The following is a 20,565-nucleotide window of genomic DNA, read 5'->3' as shown; positions in this document are numbered from 1 at the left end:
CAATCTTGGCTCTATTTGTTTGTCATATAATGGATACAGTGCCAAGCTGTAGATGGACTGTATGTCAAATATCAAAGACATAACAATATTAGACAAAGGAATAAAGTAATTAAAACACGATATGACATGAATATACTAATGTTTCAAATCCATGTAGTATGATTTGTTCTTGAATTATGACATGATAAAATATAAGAACACAATACAGGGAGTTGATAATGAATTTTCCATATGCAAATCAAGTAATTACAACTTAGATGACACAAGAAAATGTTAAAAGCCAGAGCAAAATAAGAAGAGCATTGTGTTTCAGACACAGGACACTACCAAAATTACCAGACACATATAACATGTTGAAACAGTGTCAGCAAGAGAATGATGGGGGAACTCTTGTAAACTATACCTTATTTGTCAAACTCTCCCATATAACACCTCCATCCTCTGCAATTTTAAAGGGCAAAACATACATTAGCAATAATCTTTACCTTACCTCAATCTGCAAAAATGCATGCTTGTGCAGATCATGAATCCCTCCCACCGTTTTCGCAAAAAAAAAATAGTTATCTCGAGGAAGGAAATCCCTCTCTATGGTTCATATTCCCCATGGTATAAGCCTATAAGGTGTGAGGCAGCCTGAACAGCTTCCCCTTTTTCTCAAGTCCTTTTAAGGACATGTTTGGGCTCCCTATTTTCTCAAGATCCACTTGCCTACCATATCATTAAACAAAGAGAGTTCCATATTAGCCTCAGTGGACCCTAAATGCCAATACAGAGCTCTTAACAAGTAGCTCCTTAAGGTTATTGGCCATTGAAAGAAAATAGATTTTGAATATGCTTAATAGAGAAGAAAAGTGAGAGAAAAGAAAATAAGAAAAATGATCATTTTCTTTCCTAATGGATAAAAATCAATTCTTACAAATTGGGGTAACGAGAGAAGAGAAAATGAGATGTGTATGTTAGCTCAAATAACCTTAACAAGCAATGAATGAAAATGAAATACTTTTTCTTTCCATTGGTCTTTCTTACCAAACACATATACCTATGGAAAGAAAATTTATATTTATCTTTGTAGCCCTTCAATTTTCCATCTTTCCACTTGCTAGTTTTCTTAATGCAAGTAAAAGACCTAATTTACTACATCTAAATCAAACAAAACATAATCAACCAAGTTGTTGCTTGTTCTATTGCAACAAGACATGCAACGACGCAGATAACAAACATCCGCACCAACACTTTACTTGCAAATGTTGGGGATGTGTAATGCAATTAATTTTTTATTTTAAAAATAATCACAATTAAATAATAGAGAAGAATAAGAAAAAAAATCAAAATAAAAAGGAATTTATGTGATTAAATATTTATGTTTATGAAATCATTCATTCAAAAGAAAATGTTTAGGAAATCATAATGTAGAAATTCATTTAAAATTCACAATTTTTTTTTTTTGGATTTAACCATAATATAAAAATTTAAAAATATATCATGTTATTACTTGTAGTATACTTGTTGGGGATAGTGCTGGCTTCCATTTAATATCAAAATTTAATTTGTGTTGACATAAGAATGAGAATGTGGTTAAGATGATAAATTCACCCTATTTAAGATAGAGTCATGTGTATGGTGATTGGAGATATAAAGAGAGAGAGAAGAGAGAATCTGAGTTTGGTGAGAGAAGAAGGTTGTATCCCCCACTTCTCGAGTTGAAAACCTTATATACAAAGCATCTTTTGTTTTGAGGTGCCATGTGACAAATTGATATTAGTGAGTCAAAAGTAAAACATTAGTGATTCAAAAATAAAAAATCAGTAACCAAACACTTCTAAGCATGGTAGGTTGGTGCCATGATGACTTGTGACCCAGCCTGCATTTTAGATGGTTCAACCTAATTCTATAATACAATTAATTAATGAGTGGACTTATCTCTTAGACAAGTAGTTAGTTGAGAAGAGTTATTCTGAAGAGTTGCCTAAACTGTGATTGCTCAGAAGATCTTAACAAGAAGTAATAATGTGATTATGGGATATTGAGATACCAAAAAAGAGAAGAAAATTTTTTTTCTCACTTTTATTTTTTAGAATAATCCTTTGAAAATCCTTTTTAAAATTATTAACAATTTTTATCGGATTGAATAAATTAATAAAGGAAATTCGATGCTTGACGTTTCATTTGATGGCATTTCATGCTTAAAACATAAAAATAAAAATAGAAAATAAAAATAAAAATCTGAGTTGAATAAAGATTTATTTGCAGTTATGTATATATATACAAGTAAACATAAACATAGGGTAAATGAAGATATATTTGGGGTAAAATGAAAGACTTTAGCTCCGTTTGTTTACCAGTAAAATGTTTTCTGGAAAATGATTTCTAGAAAATAATTTACTTTTCTAGAAATGATTTACTTTTCTGGTGTTTAGATGAATCTGTGTAAAATATTTTCTATTATTTGGCAGATTTCTTGAAAATATTTTTCGGAAAAATTATTTTTATATATATTAATAAATTTATTTAAATTATTTTTACATATATTACAATGATTTATTTATAAATAAATAAATCAAATTTAATATATAATAATACTTAATTATTAAGCTAAAATATTAACCGTCATAAATTGAAAACAACCAAAGTCTATTCACACTTTTTCAGATAAACGTCAAACACTTTTTCAGATAAATCACAATTAATATTACAAATTTTGATACCTGATCATAATTTTTGGACTAAAGTTCAAACCAGACAATAATATACAAATAAAGTTCAGACCAGACAATAATATATAAAGAATGAAAGAATTAACAAGTTCTTGGACTAAATTTCAATTGTTTTTTGATTAATAGCTTTATATCTCCATTTCTCTTTCTCTAAAAAATCAGCATCCAAGAACTTTGAAACAAATACCCAAAGCCTATAAATGTCTTCAAAACTAGTAAGGAACCCAATTGTAGCTGTAGCATCTATCCCAGGCTAAAACTCATCTTTTTCCTTCATTTCTTTATGTTTAACACTGAACCAAATGTGTTGTAAACACCCAATGCACAATGAAATATTGTTCCTATTAGTCAGTTTTTGCACTAATGCAGGATCAATCCTTTCCCCTTTCCAATCAAATACATTGAAAGCCACTGTTGGACCTCGATCAAACATTACTTTTGGACCATAGATTTTGACAGCATGGATTCCAGTTTCTGAATGTGGATGTTGGAGACTCATCAATGCATTGACCAACTAGTTAATCAAGCTCCTTGTTCTGCTACTTTTATTAGTACAAGACCTAATGAATCTGCATGGTCCAAGGCCTTGCATTGTAGGGTGTTGCCGGTTCTTGAATCTACAATGGTGCCTTTCCTTTGGGTGCTTCAAGCTTCAATGGTGGAACAAGGCTCACGATCCCAACATTAGTGGTTGAACATTTCAAAACAAATAAACCAATGGATTTCTTGATAAACAAGCAGCAAAACTCTGATGGGTTTTCACAAAAAACTCTGAAAAATGAACAAATATGGAAATCAGGGTCAAACAATGAAAGCATTAAAGTCTCCATTTCTTTAACACCTAATGCAGTTGCATCAAGCAATACATGCCATCCATTTTCTTGAACTAAACTCCTCCATGTATATGAATATCTAGACCCAGTAACATTTAATTAAAGTGGAATGACAAATAACCCTCCTTTTTTCATTATCTTTTTCCTTCTCTGTTTGAATTTGCAGATTAGGCCATGAAAAACAAGCTGACATGTTTGGCATGAAATTTAATCCAAAAACATATGAAAAAGGGGAGTGATTACCTAGGACACAAAATTAAACACTACTATTCAATTGAATCAAAATACATCTACAGACCAACAAACAAACGTAAACTTATGCTAAAATCAACGATTAAATTCTCTTTTTTTCTTAATAATCTCTTTCTTTATTTTATGCACTTTGGACAAAAACGATTTTCATAAAGGAGAAAAGAAATCTACTTAAAACACTTGATTTCTGGGCCACCTCAACTAAGAATTTCGCTTATTCTTCAGAAACAGCAATTCTAAAAAAAAGTGTGATTGAAGAGAGGTGAACTAGTTATTTCCTTTGTTCTCCCCCTTTATAGCAGTATATTCCAGCCAATGAGGTTGTTATAAGAGGCCTTTGATAAGCATAGGATTGAACAAACCTGCAACGTTTACTTTTGCCTTCTCAGCGTAGAAAGTCTTAGCCCTAATTACATCAAGGGTAGTGACGCCAAACAGCTTTTTTTCATCATATGTCCTTGCCTTCTTGAAAACCTCAGCTGCAATTGGAACGGTTGAATTGACAGGGTTGCTAATCACATTGACAAGTGCCTGTGCCATAAATTCAGTTCATCAAAGAAAAACTTGGCGAAAAAGAAAACATTATACTTAGAAAAAGGTATATATCTCTGTCTCACTCTTTCTCATATCAATTTTCTGTAATAGTCGAATTAAAGACTTGGTGCTAAAGGCCATTGCTTTGCCAATTATTACATTGTTACTAGCTTTGGGAATCCAGGCTGGGTCTTCACAGAATATTAGCAGAGCCAGTTTCCCAAAGGGATTCATTTTTGGGACGGCCTCTTCTGCCTTCTAGGTTGGTTTTTTTTTCTTTCATTTTTTTTTCCAGTAAACTATCCATGAAAGTTTCAGTCTTTCTTACCTTCGAGAGATGAAGATGAACGCCAGCGCCAACTGGTCAGTGCAGATTTCGACAACGAAAGGTGAAAAGGGGTAAATCAAAGATCCACACCGGCGACTGGTGCTGAAAACTGTTGTTGGCTGGCGGCAAGCATTAAATCGGGGTGGGAATGAAGGGGGATTCGTTTGCAGGTGAAGAGAAAATTTTTGGAAAATGTCTTAACAAATGAAAACGGTAAGACGTTTTCCTAAAATAAAGGGCTTCTTTTCCCGTGTTTTTGAAATGATTTTACAATAGGAAGTCATTTTCCACCAAACAAACAGCGGAAAAGAATGAAAATGTTTTCTGTAAAATATTTTACAGGTAAACAAACACATTGGTCTTGTTTTACATTGGGTTTTTGCTCTTGTTATTCAATAACATGTTTTAATCTCAGGAAATTGATGGCACCAACTTTACCTTCGGGCGATCAAGCATCAGATCAGGATAACTGGTACAATGGAGGACTAGAACGCAAGCGACAACTAGTTACTGAAATTGTTCTGAGGAACAGGTTGACAGCTCTTGTAGTTGATGGAGACACGATGTATCAAATTCTGGAGCAGGAACTTCTTCGTTCTTATAGGGTTTAAACTCTAGGTGTCGACAACGGCAGGGATGCAGTCGACCTCATTGCATCCGGTGCCAAATTCAATCTCATCATCCTCGAAAAGATTCTTCCTGTCCTGAATGGTCTTGAGGTAACCAACCTTACAAAAACCAAGTGTTTCATGTTTTATGTAGAATCAACATGTGTGATCATCTATTTTCTTATTATTAATGGGCAGGTAACAAGGCAGAATCGTGAAATAGGGGTGCGTTGTAAGATGTTGGCAGTCACAGCTTGGTCGGGAGAAAGTGAAATGCAGGCATTTCTGGCAGCTAGTGTTGATGTGTTCATTGAGAAACCTTTGGATCCTAAGCATTTGGTTCCCATCCTGAGGGAACTCGATGGACAATGAGTGAAGACCCATTTTGGGACACATAATTGAGGACTTTCCTGTTGTAGTTGTTGTTGGCTTCCAGCTTTGATGTTTCTTTCTCGTTGTTTGTTATTAGCTCTGAACAACAATGATGTTTTTTAATAGGCTTTAGGTTGTTTGTCGAGTCTGGTCCTTTGGTAATGTACTGGTAATGCCATGAATAAGATTGCCCTCTTTTAATTACATAAACTACAAAAAAACTAAAAACTACTTTGCTCAAATTGTTCACCAATGGAGAAAAAAAGATAAGCTATGCCTATGCCTTGAAGAGGCAATGTTGTTGCTTAAACAACTTGAAAACTGAATTGATGTGAAAACAAAATGCTGCAAATTCAAGTTTATAGAGTGAAGGGTTAACAATTTTGGATTTACCTTTCATGTTCCGTGAACTAATTTGCAGATTGAGACAAAAAACAATTAGATGTAAAGGTATCGGATTCTCAGGAAAGTGTTCACTGTTGAGATATGTTAAAGTATTGCGTAATCTAGAACCAGATTTTCTCTTCTCTTTGTCATTAATTGGATTTAGCTACCAGTATATGTATAAATTTATTATATTGAAACAGTGCCAGCAAGAGAACGATGGGGAAACTCACCATACCTTATTTGTCAAACTCCCATATAAAACCTCCATCCTCTGCAATTTTAAAGGGAAAAACATACATTAGCAATAATCTTTTCCTTATCTCAATCTGCAAAAATGCATGCCTGTGCAGATCATGAGTCACCCCCTTAAACTTACTTCCACAAAATACAAAATCCCTCTCACCGTTTTTGTGAAAAAGGAGTTATTTTGAGGAAGGAAATCCCTCTCATGATTCATATTCCCCGTGGTATAAGCCTATAAGGTGTGAGGCAGCCTGAACACCTTCCCTTTTTTCTCAAGTCCTTTTAAGCTCATGTTTGGGCTCCCTATTTTCTCAAGATACACTTGCCTACCATATCATCGAACAAAGAGAGTTCCGTATTGGCCTCAGTCCTTGGAGACTGCTCGCCATTACATTTTTTTGTCTCAGTGAGACTTCTGTGTTTTTCGGTAAGTTACAAATTGGGGGGAGGGGGATGTTATTGCTAGGGCTTGAACCCTGGATCCTGAATGCCAACATAGAACTCTTAACAACTAGCTTCTTAAGGTTATTGGCCAGTGAGACTAATACTTTCAGGCTAATCGTCACTCTCCATAAAAAGTGGGATAAATAAGGTTGACTTAATCTCAATGAGGAGGATGCAGTAAAATCCCTTGATCCACTCAATCTAATCTCCTCGATTAGTGTCTTGAGATCTTCTGAATTATTTGAACTCTAAGGTGTGCTTGGTTGGGTGGAAAAGTGGAAGAAAATAAATTTTGAATGTGGTTAGTAGAGAAGAAAAGTGAGAGGAAAGAAAATAGGAAATATGATCATTTTCCATCCTAATGGATAAAAATCAATCCTTACAAATTGGAGTAATGAGAGAAAAGAAAATGAGATGTGTATGTCAGTTCAAAATCATACAATTTTCAAATGACTTATTTTCTTTCCTTTCATTTTTCAACCCTACCAAGCAATGGATGAAAATGAAATACTTTTTCTTTCCATTGGTCTTTCCTACCAAGCACATACCTATGGAAAGAAAATTTATATTTTTTGTCTTTCTATGTAGCCCTTCAATTTTCCATCTTTCCACTCTACCAAGCAAAAGCCTAAATCGTCTAGTTTTCTTAATGCAATTAAAAGACCTAATTTGCTGCATCTAAATCAGTCTAAAACAGATTACAATGTCAAAATCGGCAACCAAACAAAAAATCAACCAAGTTGTTGCTTGTTCTGTTGCAACAAGACATGCACCGACACTTTCCTTGCACTGAGTAATAGATTGTTCACCTCACTTGTTCTAAATGAAAGAAGGAACACACATAAACACATAGAATATATGTTGTGTGCATATATATACCTTTAATCTTGTTGTTTATCCAGACTTCCAGCAGCATCCCAGCACCGATTCCACCAGCAATGCAGGCTCCATAGAAGGCAATAGCGGAAGGCATGGACATTCGAGGAAGGAAATAACAGTCCGGAATTTGTCTAATCTTCTTAGGAAGTCGTTTCTTTACAACAGGTTTATTACTGGCACTGGGGTCCTTCTGCAACTCACTACCAATTGCTTTCCAATCAACCCCTTTCAATGGGTCTTTAGCTTCCTCACTTCCCATTAAAGACTCTATTATAAGCTCTCATCTCAGTTCTTTTGAATCACAAATAATACAATCCTAGATGAAAAAGAAAAAGCAATAAATCGCTACAGCAACATACAGTACACTTGGGACATTTTAAATTGAACTGAATTACTTAATCTTGTGAATCTTTTGTCGAAATAAGTAAGCTAATAGCCCAAGAGCTATGAATTTTGAAATGTGAACCAGAAAAGAAGAAGCAACAATCTAATAGCTTACTAGCAGATCAAAACATCTAAACATGATGTTCCTAACCGGAATTTACAGATACACGCAACCCAAATGTGAAGCTTCTAAGATTTTTAAATTAGAGCAAATTTAACGAGGAGATGAAGAAAGGGATTCGAAAAGAACCGGTGAAATTACCTTTACAAAAAGGATCCAAAGGAGCAGACATGGCTGGCTTGGCAATGTGAGAGAAAGATTCCAAAGATTGAAACTTGAAAGGGAATTGCAGATGAAGCTAGGATTGGACTTTCTTTTTTTACAAATTTCTTTGATCATACTTCGGATTTTCAAATCTACATTGAATTCTGATTAGTGAAATTGATAGAATGGTATGAGATAATCTCACCATATATCCTCAAACCATTACCCTCATTTTAAATTAGTCCCAAACTTTAAATCATTTAATAATTAAATGATATGTCAAATTTTATACGTGATAATTTAAAATTTAAATTAAAAAATAAAATGTTGTCAAATAACTTAAAAAATAAACGATAAAATATCAATAATATCGATAGGTTGATATTTATGGTTGATAAAAAATGAACTATAGGTTGATATTTATGGTTGATAATATCGATAGGTTGATAAAATGAACGATAAAATATTGATATTATAAAATAAAATGTTATAACATAACAGTTTCAGAACGAAAGAAACTAATTGATATAATATCGATAGGTTAAAATGTAATTAAAATATTTTAAAATTATGAGCTAATTTAAAATAACCACCATAGATTGGGGATGTCTAATGCAATTAAATTTTTTAAAAATAATCACAATTAAATAATAGAAAAGAATAAGAAAAAACTAAGATAAAAGGAATTTATGTGATTGAATATTTATTTATGTTTAAGAAATCATTTTTCAAAAGAAAATATTTAGGAAATCATAATGTAGAAATTCATTTAAAATCCCTCATATTTCTTTTGGATTTAACCATAATGTAAAAATTTAGAAATCATATTGTGCTATTACTTGTAATATACTTATAGGGATAGTGCTTGCTTCCATTTAATATCAAAATTTAATTTGTACTAAGATAAGAATGAGAAGGTGGTTAAGGTGGTAAATTCACCCTATTTAGGATAGAGTCAGGTGTATGGTTATTAGAGATATAAAGAGAGAGAGAGAGAGAGATGAGGGAATCTAAGTTTGGTGAGAGAAGAAGATTGTATCCCCCATTTCTCGAGTTGCTAACCTTATATATAAAGCATATTTTGTTTTGAGGTGCCATGTGGCAATTTGATATTAGTGAGTCAAAAGTAAAAAATCAATAACCAAACACTTCCAAGCGTGGTAGGTTGGTACTATGATGACTCGTAATCCTGCCTGTATTTTAGATGGTTCATCTATAATACAACTAATGAGTAGACTCATCTCTTAGGCAAGTAGTTAGTTGAGAAGAGTCATTGTAAGGAGTTGCCTAGGCTGTTGTTGCTCAGAAGGTCTTAGCAAGACGTAACAATGTGATTATGAGATATTGAAAGATCTCATACCAAAAAAGAGAAGAAAATCTTTTTTTTTCTCACTTTTATATTTGAGAATGATCTTTTGCAAATTCTTTTTAAAATTATTAACAAATTTTATCGGATTGAATAAACTAATATAGGAAATTCGATGCTTAACCTTTCATTTGATGGTATTTCATGCTTAAATCATAAAAAAAATTTGAGTTGAATTAAGATTTATTTGCAGTTATATATATACACATAAACATGAGGTAAATGAAGAGATATTTGGGCTAAAAAGAAAGGCTCTAATAAAAGAGGACAATCTTATTCATGGCATTACCAGTACGTTACCAAAGGACCAGACTCGACAAACAAGCTAAAGCCTATTAATAAATATCATTATTGTTCAAAGCTAATAACATGAAAAACAACGAGAAAGAAACATCAAAGCTGGAAACCAGCAACAACTACAACAGGAAACTCCTCAGTTTTGTGTTCCAAAATGGGTCTTCACTCACTGCCTATCGAGTTCCCTTAGGATGGGAACCAGATGCTCAAGATCCAAAGGTTTCTCAATGAACACATCAACACTAGTTGCCAGAAATGCCTGCCTTTCACTTTCTCCCGAATAAGCTGTGACCGCCAACATCTTACAACGCATCCCTATTTCACAAATCTGCCTTGTTACCTGCCCATTAATAATAATAAAAAATAGATGATCACACATGTTGATTCTACACAAAACATGAAACACTTGTTTTTTTATAAATAAGGTTACCTCAAGGCCATTCAGGACAGGAAGAATCTTTTCAATGATGATGAGATTGAATGCTGCATCCGATGCAATGAGGTCGATTGCATCCCTGCCGTTGTCGACACCTAAAGTTTGAACCCCATAAGAACGAAGAAGTTCTTGCTTCAGAACCCAACACGTTGTGTCACCATCAACCATAAGAGCTGTCAACCTGCTCCTTAGAACAATTTCAATAAGTAGTTGTCGCTTGCGTTCTAGTCCTCCATTGTCCCACTTATCCTGATCCGATGCTTCGCCCAAAGGTAAAGTCAATGCCATCGATTTCCTGAGATTAAACATGTTATTGAATAACAAAAGCAAAAACCCAATGTAAAACAAGACCAAACTTAATTACATAAAATACAAAAAAAAAAAAAACTAAAAACTACTTTGCTCAAATTGTTTACCAATAGAGGAAAAAAGAGAAAGTATATATGCCTATACCTTGAAGAGGTAATGTTGTTTCTTAAACAACTTGAAAACTGAATTGATGTGAAAATAAGAGGCTACATATTCAAGTTTATATAGTGAGTGAAGGGTGAACAATTTTGGATTTACCTTCCATGTTCAGTGAACTAATTTGCAGATTGATACAAACAAAAAAAGATGTAAAGGTATCAGATTCTCAGGAAAATGTTTATTGTTGAGATATGTTAAAGTACTACGTAATCTAGAACTAGATTTTCTCTTTTCTTTGTCATTAATTGGATTTAGTTATCAGTATATGTATATATTTATTATACGTAACACGTTCTAAGTATTGCCTGTTACGTTTCTTACAATTGTTCGAGTATAATAATAACTTTTAATATTTACAATATTTTTTGTTTTCATAATTCATTATAATTCTTTTAAATTCAATAATCGACTTTTATGTTTATATATCCATTGACATTATGAATTTCACATGGCATAACTAATATTTGCAACATTAAAAAATGGGTTAAATATAAACTTAGTACCCAAACTTGTCCACTTCTCCCAAATTAGTACTTATGATTTTTTTTTGTCCCCGTTTGGTACTCGAACTTTTTTCCATCCACTATATTGTTACATGAGTCTAACAACGTTAATTTTTTGCTGATGTGGCAGCATTGGCTAATTGGATGCTACCATGTGGCGTTCTTCTTATATATTTTTTTCTTATTCTTTTTATTTCCCCTCCTCTTCCCTTTCTTTCTTTTTTTCCTTAATTCTCTTTTTCGGGGTCTACTGCATCTTTCTTCTTTATTTTTCCTCCAAAAACCACCCAAAATTTCTCCTCACTTTCTCACCATCCAATCACCACCAAAATCCTCTTTTTGTTATCGTATGAAAATCGATCTCAGATGATAAACTTATGATACGAGTCATCCTCTAAGTAGTAAATAAAATGGCAACGTTTACTGTTTTATGTTTTTCCCAATGGCTGAGTAAAATAATATGGAAAATTTAGAATGAAAATGTAGTCTCCCTAATCTTTTTCTCTCGATTTCTCTTCTTTTCTCTCTTTGGTTTTCTGTTTTCTGTAAACGACAACATCATCTTCTAAGGAATGTTTCCTGTTTTTGCGTTTAATAATCTCTTACTTTACGATATGTAGGTTTTTTTTTTTGTCTTTTGCTTTATTTTTATGGTATAAAGTTGTTTTCCCCTTTCTTTTATCCAAAAAAAAAAAATTCCCCTAATTTACCTTTGTTTTTCTTCCTCATTTGAAGATGGTTGAATGATCTTTTGGGGGGTTTTTTAATTTGGATTTTAAGATATTTTGAGCTGATTTTTTTTTAAATCATGGGAATATTCTTGTAGATCTAGTGTTTTTATTTGGTGATTTTTATTTCATCGTTGGGAACTGAAATTGGAGGTGGATCCGATGGATATGACATCGTCTCTAAGTAGAGAGCTTGTGTTCTTGATCTTACAGTTTCTAGATGAGGAAAAGTTTAAAGAGACTATTCACAGGTTTTTTTTTTTTTGAAAATTAAATGACATTTGATTTTAATTAGTATTTTGTTGTTAACAGATAAAATTTAAAATGTGATTATTACTTTGAATTTAAATAGGCTTGAACAGGAATCTTGGTTTTTCTTTAATATAAAATATTTTGAGAATGAGGTACATAATGGAAATTGGGATGAAGTTGAGAAATACTTATCTGGTTGATGATAATTGAAATTCGATGAAAATCTTTTTTGAGATTAGAAAGTAGAAGTACCTTGAAGCATTGGATAAGTAAGTTTTTTTGCATACTTTCGATTTTTCTATTGTTAATCATCGAAAGTTTTTGAAAATTTTGGAATGTTTGAATTTAATTTATGGGATATAATTAGAGCACACAATAGCTAAAATGAGATTTTGGTGGTGATTAGATGGCGGGAAAGTGAGGGAAAATTTTGGGCGGTTTTTTTAGGAAAGAATAAAGATGAAGAATGTAATACCCCAAATCTAACCTAGAAGTTTAAGCTGAATCTGGAAGAGTTATCCCAACATATTGAAAACTGATTTCAGTAAATATTCAAAAAACATTCAAACTATTACTTGATTGGTAACAGAAAATCTTTTTGGGATTTAATTTTGAAAACCAAAATCCATTTAGTCGACTTAAGTGATTTTGTAGTTTCACGTTAAAGATTATCAACTATTGACAAGATTATCAAAACCAAGACAAGTTCAGAAACGTATTATAAATTGAAAGGATCAAAACATTTTTATATCAATGTAAAACAATCCAAGCTCTACATGCCGTTTGGTCCTAAATCAAAGGTTTACCTGAACAGACAGAAATAAGACAAAGGGGTGAGTTACAAAGCACAGTGTAATACCAACCCCAAATACAAATAAAGAGAACAAAAACATATAAATTGAAATAACGCAAAGAACTTAATAGTAATCATATAACCAGAATGACACAGATCACATAACCAGAACGACACAAATCGTATAACCAAAAGAGAACAAATTGGAATATCTCAGAGATTTTCATAATGATAGTACAACAGAACAAAACCAAAACAGGACAAAATAGAACTGAACAGAGCAGAACAGCATAGAATACAATATGTATATTTATATCGATGCAGTATTTTCAAAACAATTCAGAATATAGATTTATCAGAAAATATCCTACCTAACTCCACTAGACACCAAAATAGAATTCCCCTGAACTCGTTCAACCAAATTACATCAACAGATAACTGTGGACAGTGCCACCTAAATATGCAGTCACAACTGCCAGACCAGATAAATGCGGTCAAGCCACTATATTACAGCCAAGTTGCCAGAACTGAATTGTGGATAAACCACCAGATAATGCAGATCATTAAAATGCCAGAAATTTCTCCTTTCACATCAACCCAAAATGTGTCATGGCATGCATATACAGAATCAGAGTGATGAGCATATAAGTCATAAATCATTCAATAACAGAACCAGTAGACATGAGAGTCCATGTTTTGTAAAACAGACTTATTGAACCTCAACAGATCATATTAGATTTGCCATGAAGTCATATGCATGATTATGAATGAAAATCGAAATCATTATCAATCAATTTCATACATTCAAATATCATATATTCTTAATCAACTGAGCGACGCAGAGGTGTACCAACAAACTTAACAGAATACGAAACGTACCTAGGTAAGGCACATACCTTACCGCATCTAAATAGAGGCACATTATACATTAGCAAGTCATCATTACTTAGCTTATATCAGAATAGACATACATACCGATAGCAGATTATACACTAACAAATCAACAAATACCGAGGTTTATAGCTTAATACAAATCATACAGACCCTACGTAGTCCTACGCTCGATCTGAACGACGATCACAACCCTAAAGAAAATTCTAAAATCTTGATCGACACACCTGTGTAGATCCACACGGCCTGGCACACGTTCGTATGCTCTTTTATTATTACACATGACCCAACACATAACCTGACACATGGTCGTGTGACCCATAATAGTGAGTTACATGGCCTGGATACACGCTCGTATTCCTAGCCTGTGTGACCCTAAACAGTGCCTCACACGGCCTAACATACGACTGTATGGCACACACGGCCTACCACATGGCCTGACATATGACCGTGTGGCATCGAAGGCCATGGTTTCCGACGTTTGCAAATTACAAAAATTTGGGTTTCTGGTGCCCACCTGATACGGATTTGATGCAAAAGCAATAATGATAAATTTCTGTCCCTAACATGACATTACAACGACAATTTAGACAACTTATTCACAATCAAATCCCTAAGGTTAGCGTCCAAAATCAAAGTTACATAGAAGAAATTTTGACATAAAACCTTAAATCAAAACTTACCGGCAAACGAATTGAACCAGAAATGAGAAGTCCCGCTCTGCACGAAATCAATTTAATGTAACATAGCTAAAAGAAAGGTAACTTGAAGAAACAAAATCATTACAAGGAAGAAGAAAACAAAGAACAACAATAGAAAAAAAAATAGAAATGAACATCCAAGCAAGGGAAGTTTCTGGGGCAAGTTTAGTTAACTAACAAAATGAAACTACCCCACAAGGTTGTTCAGTAAAAACATTTCCATAGTTTTCAGCAAGATTGAAACACAAGACCAAAGGGTATATAGACGATTAAACATTGAACCAACAAGCTTCTTCTTGATATTAATTGTACACAATTAACCTATAAACCAAATGTTTAGAGGTAGGAGTTTAATTAGAAATAAAAAATTTCAAGAAACAAGGTTCGAACCTAGAGCCTCGCATGCTCAAACACAACACTTAACCACCGAACAAGATTAACTTACTTGTCAAAATTTCTGAAATCTTAATTCACAAATCAAGAGATAACTACTTTTCGTTTCACAACTCAATTTCTTCTAACTCGATTTTTAGAATGTTACAAAGAAACAGACCTATAAAAAAGAAAAAGAAAAAAGAAAAGAAAAAGGAAAGAGGAGGGAAAACAAAAAAAGAAAAAGAAAAAAGAGGTATGAGAGGATGCTAGGTGGTAGCGTGCGATTGGCTAGTGCTGTCACATCAGCAAAAATTACCACTGTTAGTCTCCAGTACCAATATAATGGATAGAAAAGAAGTTCGGGTACCAATTTGGGACAAAAAAATCATAAGTACCAATCTGGAAGAAGTGAACAAGTTCGAGTACTAATTTTATACTTAACCCTTAAAAAACTATTATGGTAAAAGAAACTAAGACGCTATATTAAGTAAAGGTATGAGATTATCAAGAAATTGTTTATGGTTGAGATACATTGAAGTAATGCATAATCTGGAAATCAAAATTTCATTTAATTGAATTATTTATCAAGATCTATATATATTTATTATCGTAATGCATTTTAGTTATCGTCTGTTACATTTTTTTATAATTGTTGAGTATAATAATAACTTTCAATATTTACACTATTTTTTTAGTTTCCATGGTTGATTATAATTTTGTTAAATTCAACAATCAACCTCTATTTTTATACGTCTATCAACATTATGAATTTCACATAGTATAGCTAATATTTACTACGCTAAAAAAATATTATGGTAAAAGAAACTAGGATGCTATATGAAGCCTTTACAATAGCTATGTGCCTGTGTCCTCAAATGTTGTTTATTATTACTTATTTTTCCAACTTGATTTGAAAAGTAGAGATGATAAAATACAGGCATAATGATAAATTTATGGTTTAAATATGTTAAAGGTCTTTATATACTCTTTCAAACCTTAAAATTTAGTTTTAATACTTCAATTTTGAGACATTATCTCATTATAGTTTTTAATTTAAAAATTTTGGTCCTTCAGTTTAATTTTTCTGTTAAAGTTAACAATATCAAAGGTAAAATAACTTTTTAACCTTCATATTTACATTTTATCAATTTGGTCCTTACTCTTTAAAAAAATACAAAATTAAAAAAATATTTTTGTTCATATTTTAAATAAAAAATAAAATTTTAAAATTAAAAAATTATGAAAAATCTCTTTAAAATTCAATAAAATAAAAATAAAAATAAAAATAAAAATATAAATATAAACAAAAATTCAAAATTCAATAATATCTAAATTGGATTGGATTGGCTAGCCGGACCAAGAACAGGTTAGAGTATTGGTCCGGTGAGAGGTAAAAAATTAGTGTCCCATAAACCAATATGAATTGGTTGAATCGAGTTAAACAAATTGGTTAAACAGAAAATTGAATAGATTTTGAACTGTTCTAACCAATTGGCTCTTGGAACGACTGGTTTGAATGGTTCAAAGCAAATAAATTATTAAACAAAATCGGTTAATTGCTAGTACAACTGAATTTCTAGTCTGGTTCAATTAGTCAATACTAGTTTGGGGATCAATCGAATTTTAAATTTTAAAAAAAAATTTAGCCCTCAACATTTATAATTTTTGTTAATCTGTCCATACCCTTAAAAAGTATGTACATTTTAAAAAAATAATTTTTTTCTTATTTTAAGAGAATAACATAAATTTTTAAAAATTAAAAATATGAAAAAATAAAACTCATTAAAATTCAAAAATAAAAGAAGATTTTTAAAATATTTTTATATATAAAAATTCTAAAATTCAATGTTATCTGAACCAGACTGCATAGATTAGATTAAGAACCAATTGAGATATGATCCGATGAGAGGTAAAAAACTGGTTAACCCACAAATTAGTACAGATGGTGTAGTCATAAACTAAATAGAAATTCGACTAAGGCAAGTGCACTTATCAATTAATAGTATAGCTACGGTGAGTAAATATATCATTCCCACAAGGACTAAAAGTACTAGTAATTGCCGTCTTTCTATTATTTAACCAATAAATTCGAGTGATTGATTAAAAAAATTAACTAAATTAATTAACTACGAACATGACAAAAAATAATTTAGGAAAATAAACGATTAACAACCAATAAGTGAAACAATACCCATGAAATAATTCACCTAGACTTCATCTATCAATATCAATTTAAATTACACATTTTCTTCACTTAGTATCTTGTTCTATAAAAATCCTAAATTATGCTAATTAATATCTCTCTTCAAGAATAAGAGCAAATGACTCTAGGTTGATTACTTGAATTTTTTTTTAATTAAAACCTTATTATCGCATTAACTCGACCTCTGGATTCTCCCACTAGATTTGTGTAACGCCCCAATTTTCGGGAATCCTGTGAATGTTGGCATAGGTTTAATTATGTTAGTGGGCCTCTAGAAGGCCCAAGCTTAAGATAGAACCCGGTAATTTTAGTTAATTTTTGTTCCATAAGAAAAAGGGAGTGAAATTATGAAATAGGACCTATGTGAAAATGTTTGAAAATGCTATAGGCTAAATTGAAGTGGCCAAATAAATAGGAGTGCAAAATAGGAGGATTTGCATGACAAACCTCCCATTTTACATGAAGTGGCCAACCATCATGTTGTTGTAGACAAAATGTGCACTTGATATCCATAATTTATGGTACAAATTGATACAAATTGATAATAGGTTAGGTAAATGTTCCATGATAATGGGTTAGGTAAATATTTCATGATAATGGGTTAGGTAAATGTTTCATGATAAGAATTTCATGTCTTTTGTATTAAAGAATTAAATGGATGAAATATGAAGTTTTATTAAAAGAAAAAAGGGTGAAAAGAACAAAGTTTTGTCCATCTTTGTTCATCATAGCTGAAAGTTAGAGAAGAGAAAGGAGAGGAGAAAGCTCTTGAGTATTCGGTCATTAGGAGGAGGAAAATTGAAGGTAAGTTCTTGGTATCTTGCTTCTATTTTGAGGTTCATGAGTTCTTCTTGATTCTACCTTAACTCTTGAAGTATATTTTGATTTTTAGTTGTGTTGTGAGCATTTAGTCATGAATTAAAATGAAGGAAATGGTTGTTGTTTCATGTTCTTTTGATGAAAAAAATGGACGATAGGTGAAGTTGAGCCAAACAAATGAGCATGCATGTGCCTTAGATGTTAAAGGGAAAAATCAGCTAACATGTTGTGCTTTAAAATGATGAAATGGAGATTATTCTTAAGTAAAATCATAGATATGTGATGATTGATTGGTGATATACATGTTTAAATAACATGCATGCAAGGTATGTGTGAAAGAGTGATTTGGTAATAAATCTGCTTGGGACAGCAGCAGTAACATGACTTTGGAAAATCACCATAAATTGTGGGAGATGAATTAGAAGCTGAATAAATAATGTAATTAAAGCTTATTGAGTCTAGTTTCTAATGAAATAAACAAGAACATATTTTGAATTCTGTACAATGAGAAATTTGATTCGTAATGAAGAGTGGTCAGATTAGTCAAACAGTGAAACATGGGAAACTTTGAGAAAAATCTGGTATTTATTGGCTAAACCAAAAATTCTGAAAATTTTATGGATAGAAGATATATGAGTCTATTTTCAGGGAAAATTAACGGCACTTGATTTGGAGTTTCGTAGCTCCAGTTATAAATAATTTAGTGACTGTTGCTCAGGAAGACAGCTTGCAGTGAAATTATGATTATGTGGTAAACATTGACAAAAAATTTGTTAATGAGTTGCTTATTGTTTTCTTATAAGCTTACTATGATCTGTAGGTGTCGTTGGCCGAATATTGTAAGGGGTTAATACGTAGTTTGTATTTGAATAGTTAGATTGACATGTTAGTAATCCAATTGTAGGTGGTTCGTGTGTGGATCTCGTCAGCATATCGTCGCAAACAGGTGTGTAACTAACACCCTCTTTCTTAGTCTGGATCGGCAAAAGTCGAAAAGCCGAAATGCTGAAAACCGATATTTTGTAGATTTGCGAGTGTGCGAATGCTCGTGAGGTAAATCGATTAATGTTTTTGGTAAGCTGCAAAATTTGGACTACAAAGTACATGATTTCTGTGCCCTCGATATTTTTGGGCTTAATGGGTCAAAATTGGAATGATGGGCCAACGGGCCCAATTCGGTAAGAACCCTCGGTAGTGATTCTGTTAGTACGTAAAAGGTAGGAATATGCATGAAAAAACCCTAAAATAGATAAATTACTGAAATACCTTTAAAAGTGGAAAATTTACAATTTTACCCCTAGGAGATAAATTACAGAAATACCCCTAGGGTTAAATTGACCTAAATGCATGTTTGATTGTTGTTATTTACTGCATGCCATGTTGTTATTATCTGATGCATGGACTGGGATATTGACGGAGGAAGTACTGAAAGTGGCTTGTCTACGTCTTGGAAGCTTTGCCTCAATTTATCGTTAAGCGAGCAAACAAGGTCAAGAATGTGGAGTGTTAAATTTGGGTGGGTTGAGCTATTCCCACATGGAGTGTATGGCTGGTACGGGTGGAGTGTAGTGGTTGGTGGGTTGAGTAGTCTCCCAAATGGGCTTGCATATGTTATTGATGTTGCATGTATTTTGAAATGGGCCTATGGGCCCATCATTATCTGAATAAGGGCTAAGGCCCGTTTTATTGTGAAAAGGGCTCGCCCAATACCATCATTACTGAATGGGCTTAGGCCCAATAGGCTTGAGCTGACTTGGGCTTTGAATGGGTTTCCTTACACACCGAGTTTCCCAAACTCACCCCTTTTATTTTCATCCACGCAGAAATCCCTAACCATAGTGGGCTTGGAGCTGTGAGGGAATTCGGAGTGGCCACCCGTTCTAAAAGTTTGGTTTTCTTCTGGTGAACTAGAAATCCTTTTATTTACGTCTAAAGTTTTGGGTTTTTAAATGTAATAAGGCCGTTTAATTATTTTTAATGGTTTTAATATGTATTACTAAGATAGGTATTACTTATTTTAACTGTTGAAATTGGATAGCTTTAGGGCGCGTTTTCAAAAACAACAGTTGATTTCAAAATAACACGACAACAAGCAAAGCTTCCGCAATGAAAGTATTTTCCAAAATTAACCACTTTTCCTAAAAATGACTTAATCAAATCGGTTTCCTAGAAATATCCATGACGTTAAGGTGTGGCAATGGCGGTATGCATGTCTCAGGATTGGATCCGAAGGAGCTTGGTATAGCGATCCGATGGACTCACCACATCTTTTCCAGTTTCCTACCTGGTGCACAACTTCCATTCACTTTAACCTATAATGAAATTAATCTTTTGAACATCAAGTACGATTTTCTAGACTTAGAATGGAAATTTGTTTTTTACGTTTTTGATGTGGCATGCCGGATCCGGCCATAACTTCTGGGTTGGGTTTGGGGTGCTATAATTTGACTCTAATCCGGTAGATTTATGTTGTCCTATTTCTAGGATTGC

General features: G+C 32.8%; 2 protein-coding genes, 1 long non-coding RNA gene and 2 pseudogenes across 6 annotated transcripts; 2 read left to right on the top strand and 3 right to left on the bottom strand.

Annotated features, from left to right (window-relative positions):
* Nucleotides 1-2,803: 2,803 nt before the first annotated feature.
* Nucleotides 2,804-4,567, bottom strand: LOC128279352 (uncharacterized; annotated as a pseudogene).
* Nucleotides 2,804-8,495, bottom strand: LOC108458498 (uncharacterized). Of its 4 annotated transcripts, none has more exons than XM_053031323.1 (5): nt 8,241-8,495; nt 7,595-7,861; nt 4,662-6,299; nt 4,162-4,330; nt 2,804-3,485 (listed from the first exon to the last, which is right to left on the bottom strand). In XM_053031323.1, exons 1-3 carry the CDS (start codon nt 8,269-8,271, stop codon nt 6,265-6,267), a joined length of 333 nt encoding a protein of 110 aa, XP_052887283.1. In that variant the 5' UTR covers nt 8,272-8,495; the 3' UTR covers nt 2,804-3,485; nt 4,162-4,330; nt 4,662-6,264. The 4 variants fall into 4 exon arrangements, with proteins under 4 accessions (XP_052887283.1, XP_017613526.1, XP_017613581.1 ...); XM_017758037.2 differs by having other exon boundaries at nt 6,259-6,299; XM_017758092.2 differs by having other exon boundaries at nt 6,264-6,299.
* Nucleotides 5,070-5,641, top strand: LOC108458412 (two-component response regulator 24-like; annotated as a pseudogene).
* A 1,347-nt stretch (nt 8,496-9,842) lies between the features above and the next one.
* LOC108485282 (two-component response regulator 24-like) lies at nt 9,843-10,976 on the bottom strand. Its single transcript, XM_017789112.2, has 3 exons — nt 10,796-10,976; nt 10,337-10,637; nt 9,843-10,246 (listed from the first exon to the last, which is right to left on the bottom strand). The coding sequence occupies exons 2-3, from the start codon at nt 10,628-10,630 to the stop codon at nt 10,073-10,075; spliced, it is 468 nt and encodes a 155-aa protein (XP_017644601.1). The 5' UTR covers nt 10,631-10,637; nt 10,796-10,976; the 3' UTR covers nt 9,843-10,072.
* A 6,927-nt stretch (nt 10,977-17,903) lies between these two features.
* Nucleotides 17,904-19,159, top strand: LOC128295241 (uncharacterized). Its single transcript, XR_008285584.1, has 3 exons — nt 17,904-18,060; nt 18,980-19,021; nt 19,102-19,159. It is a non-coding gene; the product is annotated as an uncharacterized LOC128295241 (long non-coding RNA).
* Nucleotides 19,160-20,565: the final 1,406 nt, after the last annotated feature.

Source organism: Gossypium arboreum, chromosome 7 (genome assembly GCF_025698485.1).
Source record: "Gossypium arboreum isolate Shixiya-1 chromosome 7, ASM2569848v2, whole genome shotgun sequence".
Lineage (NCBI taxonomy): Eukaryota > Viridiplantae > Streptophyta > Magnoliopsida > Malvales > Malvaceae > Gossypium > Gossypium arboreum.
The sequence above is the reverse complement of the archived record's forward strand: the minus strand, read 5'-3'. Positions and strand labels throughout refer to the sequence as shown.

Bases quoted from the DNA above. Each gene is read 5' to 3' on its own strand.
- LOC108458498 (XM_017757991.2), bottom strand. From the start codon at position 8,271: ATGTCTGCTCCTTTGGATCCTTTTTGTAAAG. The intron at 7,862-8,240 runs GTAATTTCACCG...AGCTTATAATAG, and splicing joins TTTGGATCCTTTTTGTAAAG to AGTCTTTAATGGGAAGTGAG.
- LOC108485282 (XM_017789112.2), bottom strand. From the start codon at position 10,630: ATGGCATTGACTTTACCTTTGGGCGAAGCATCGGATCAGGATAAGTGG. The intron at 10,247-10,336 runs GTAACCTTATTT...ATTAATGGGCAG, and splicing joins CTGTCCTGAATGGCCTTGAG to GTAACAAGGCAGATTTGTGA.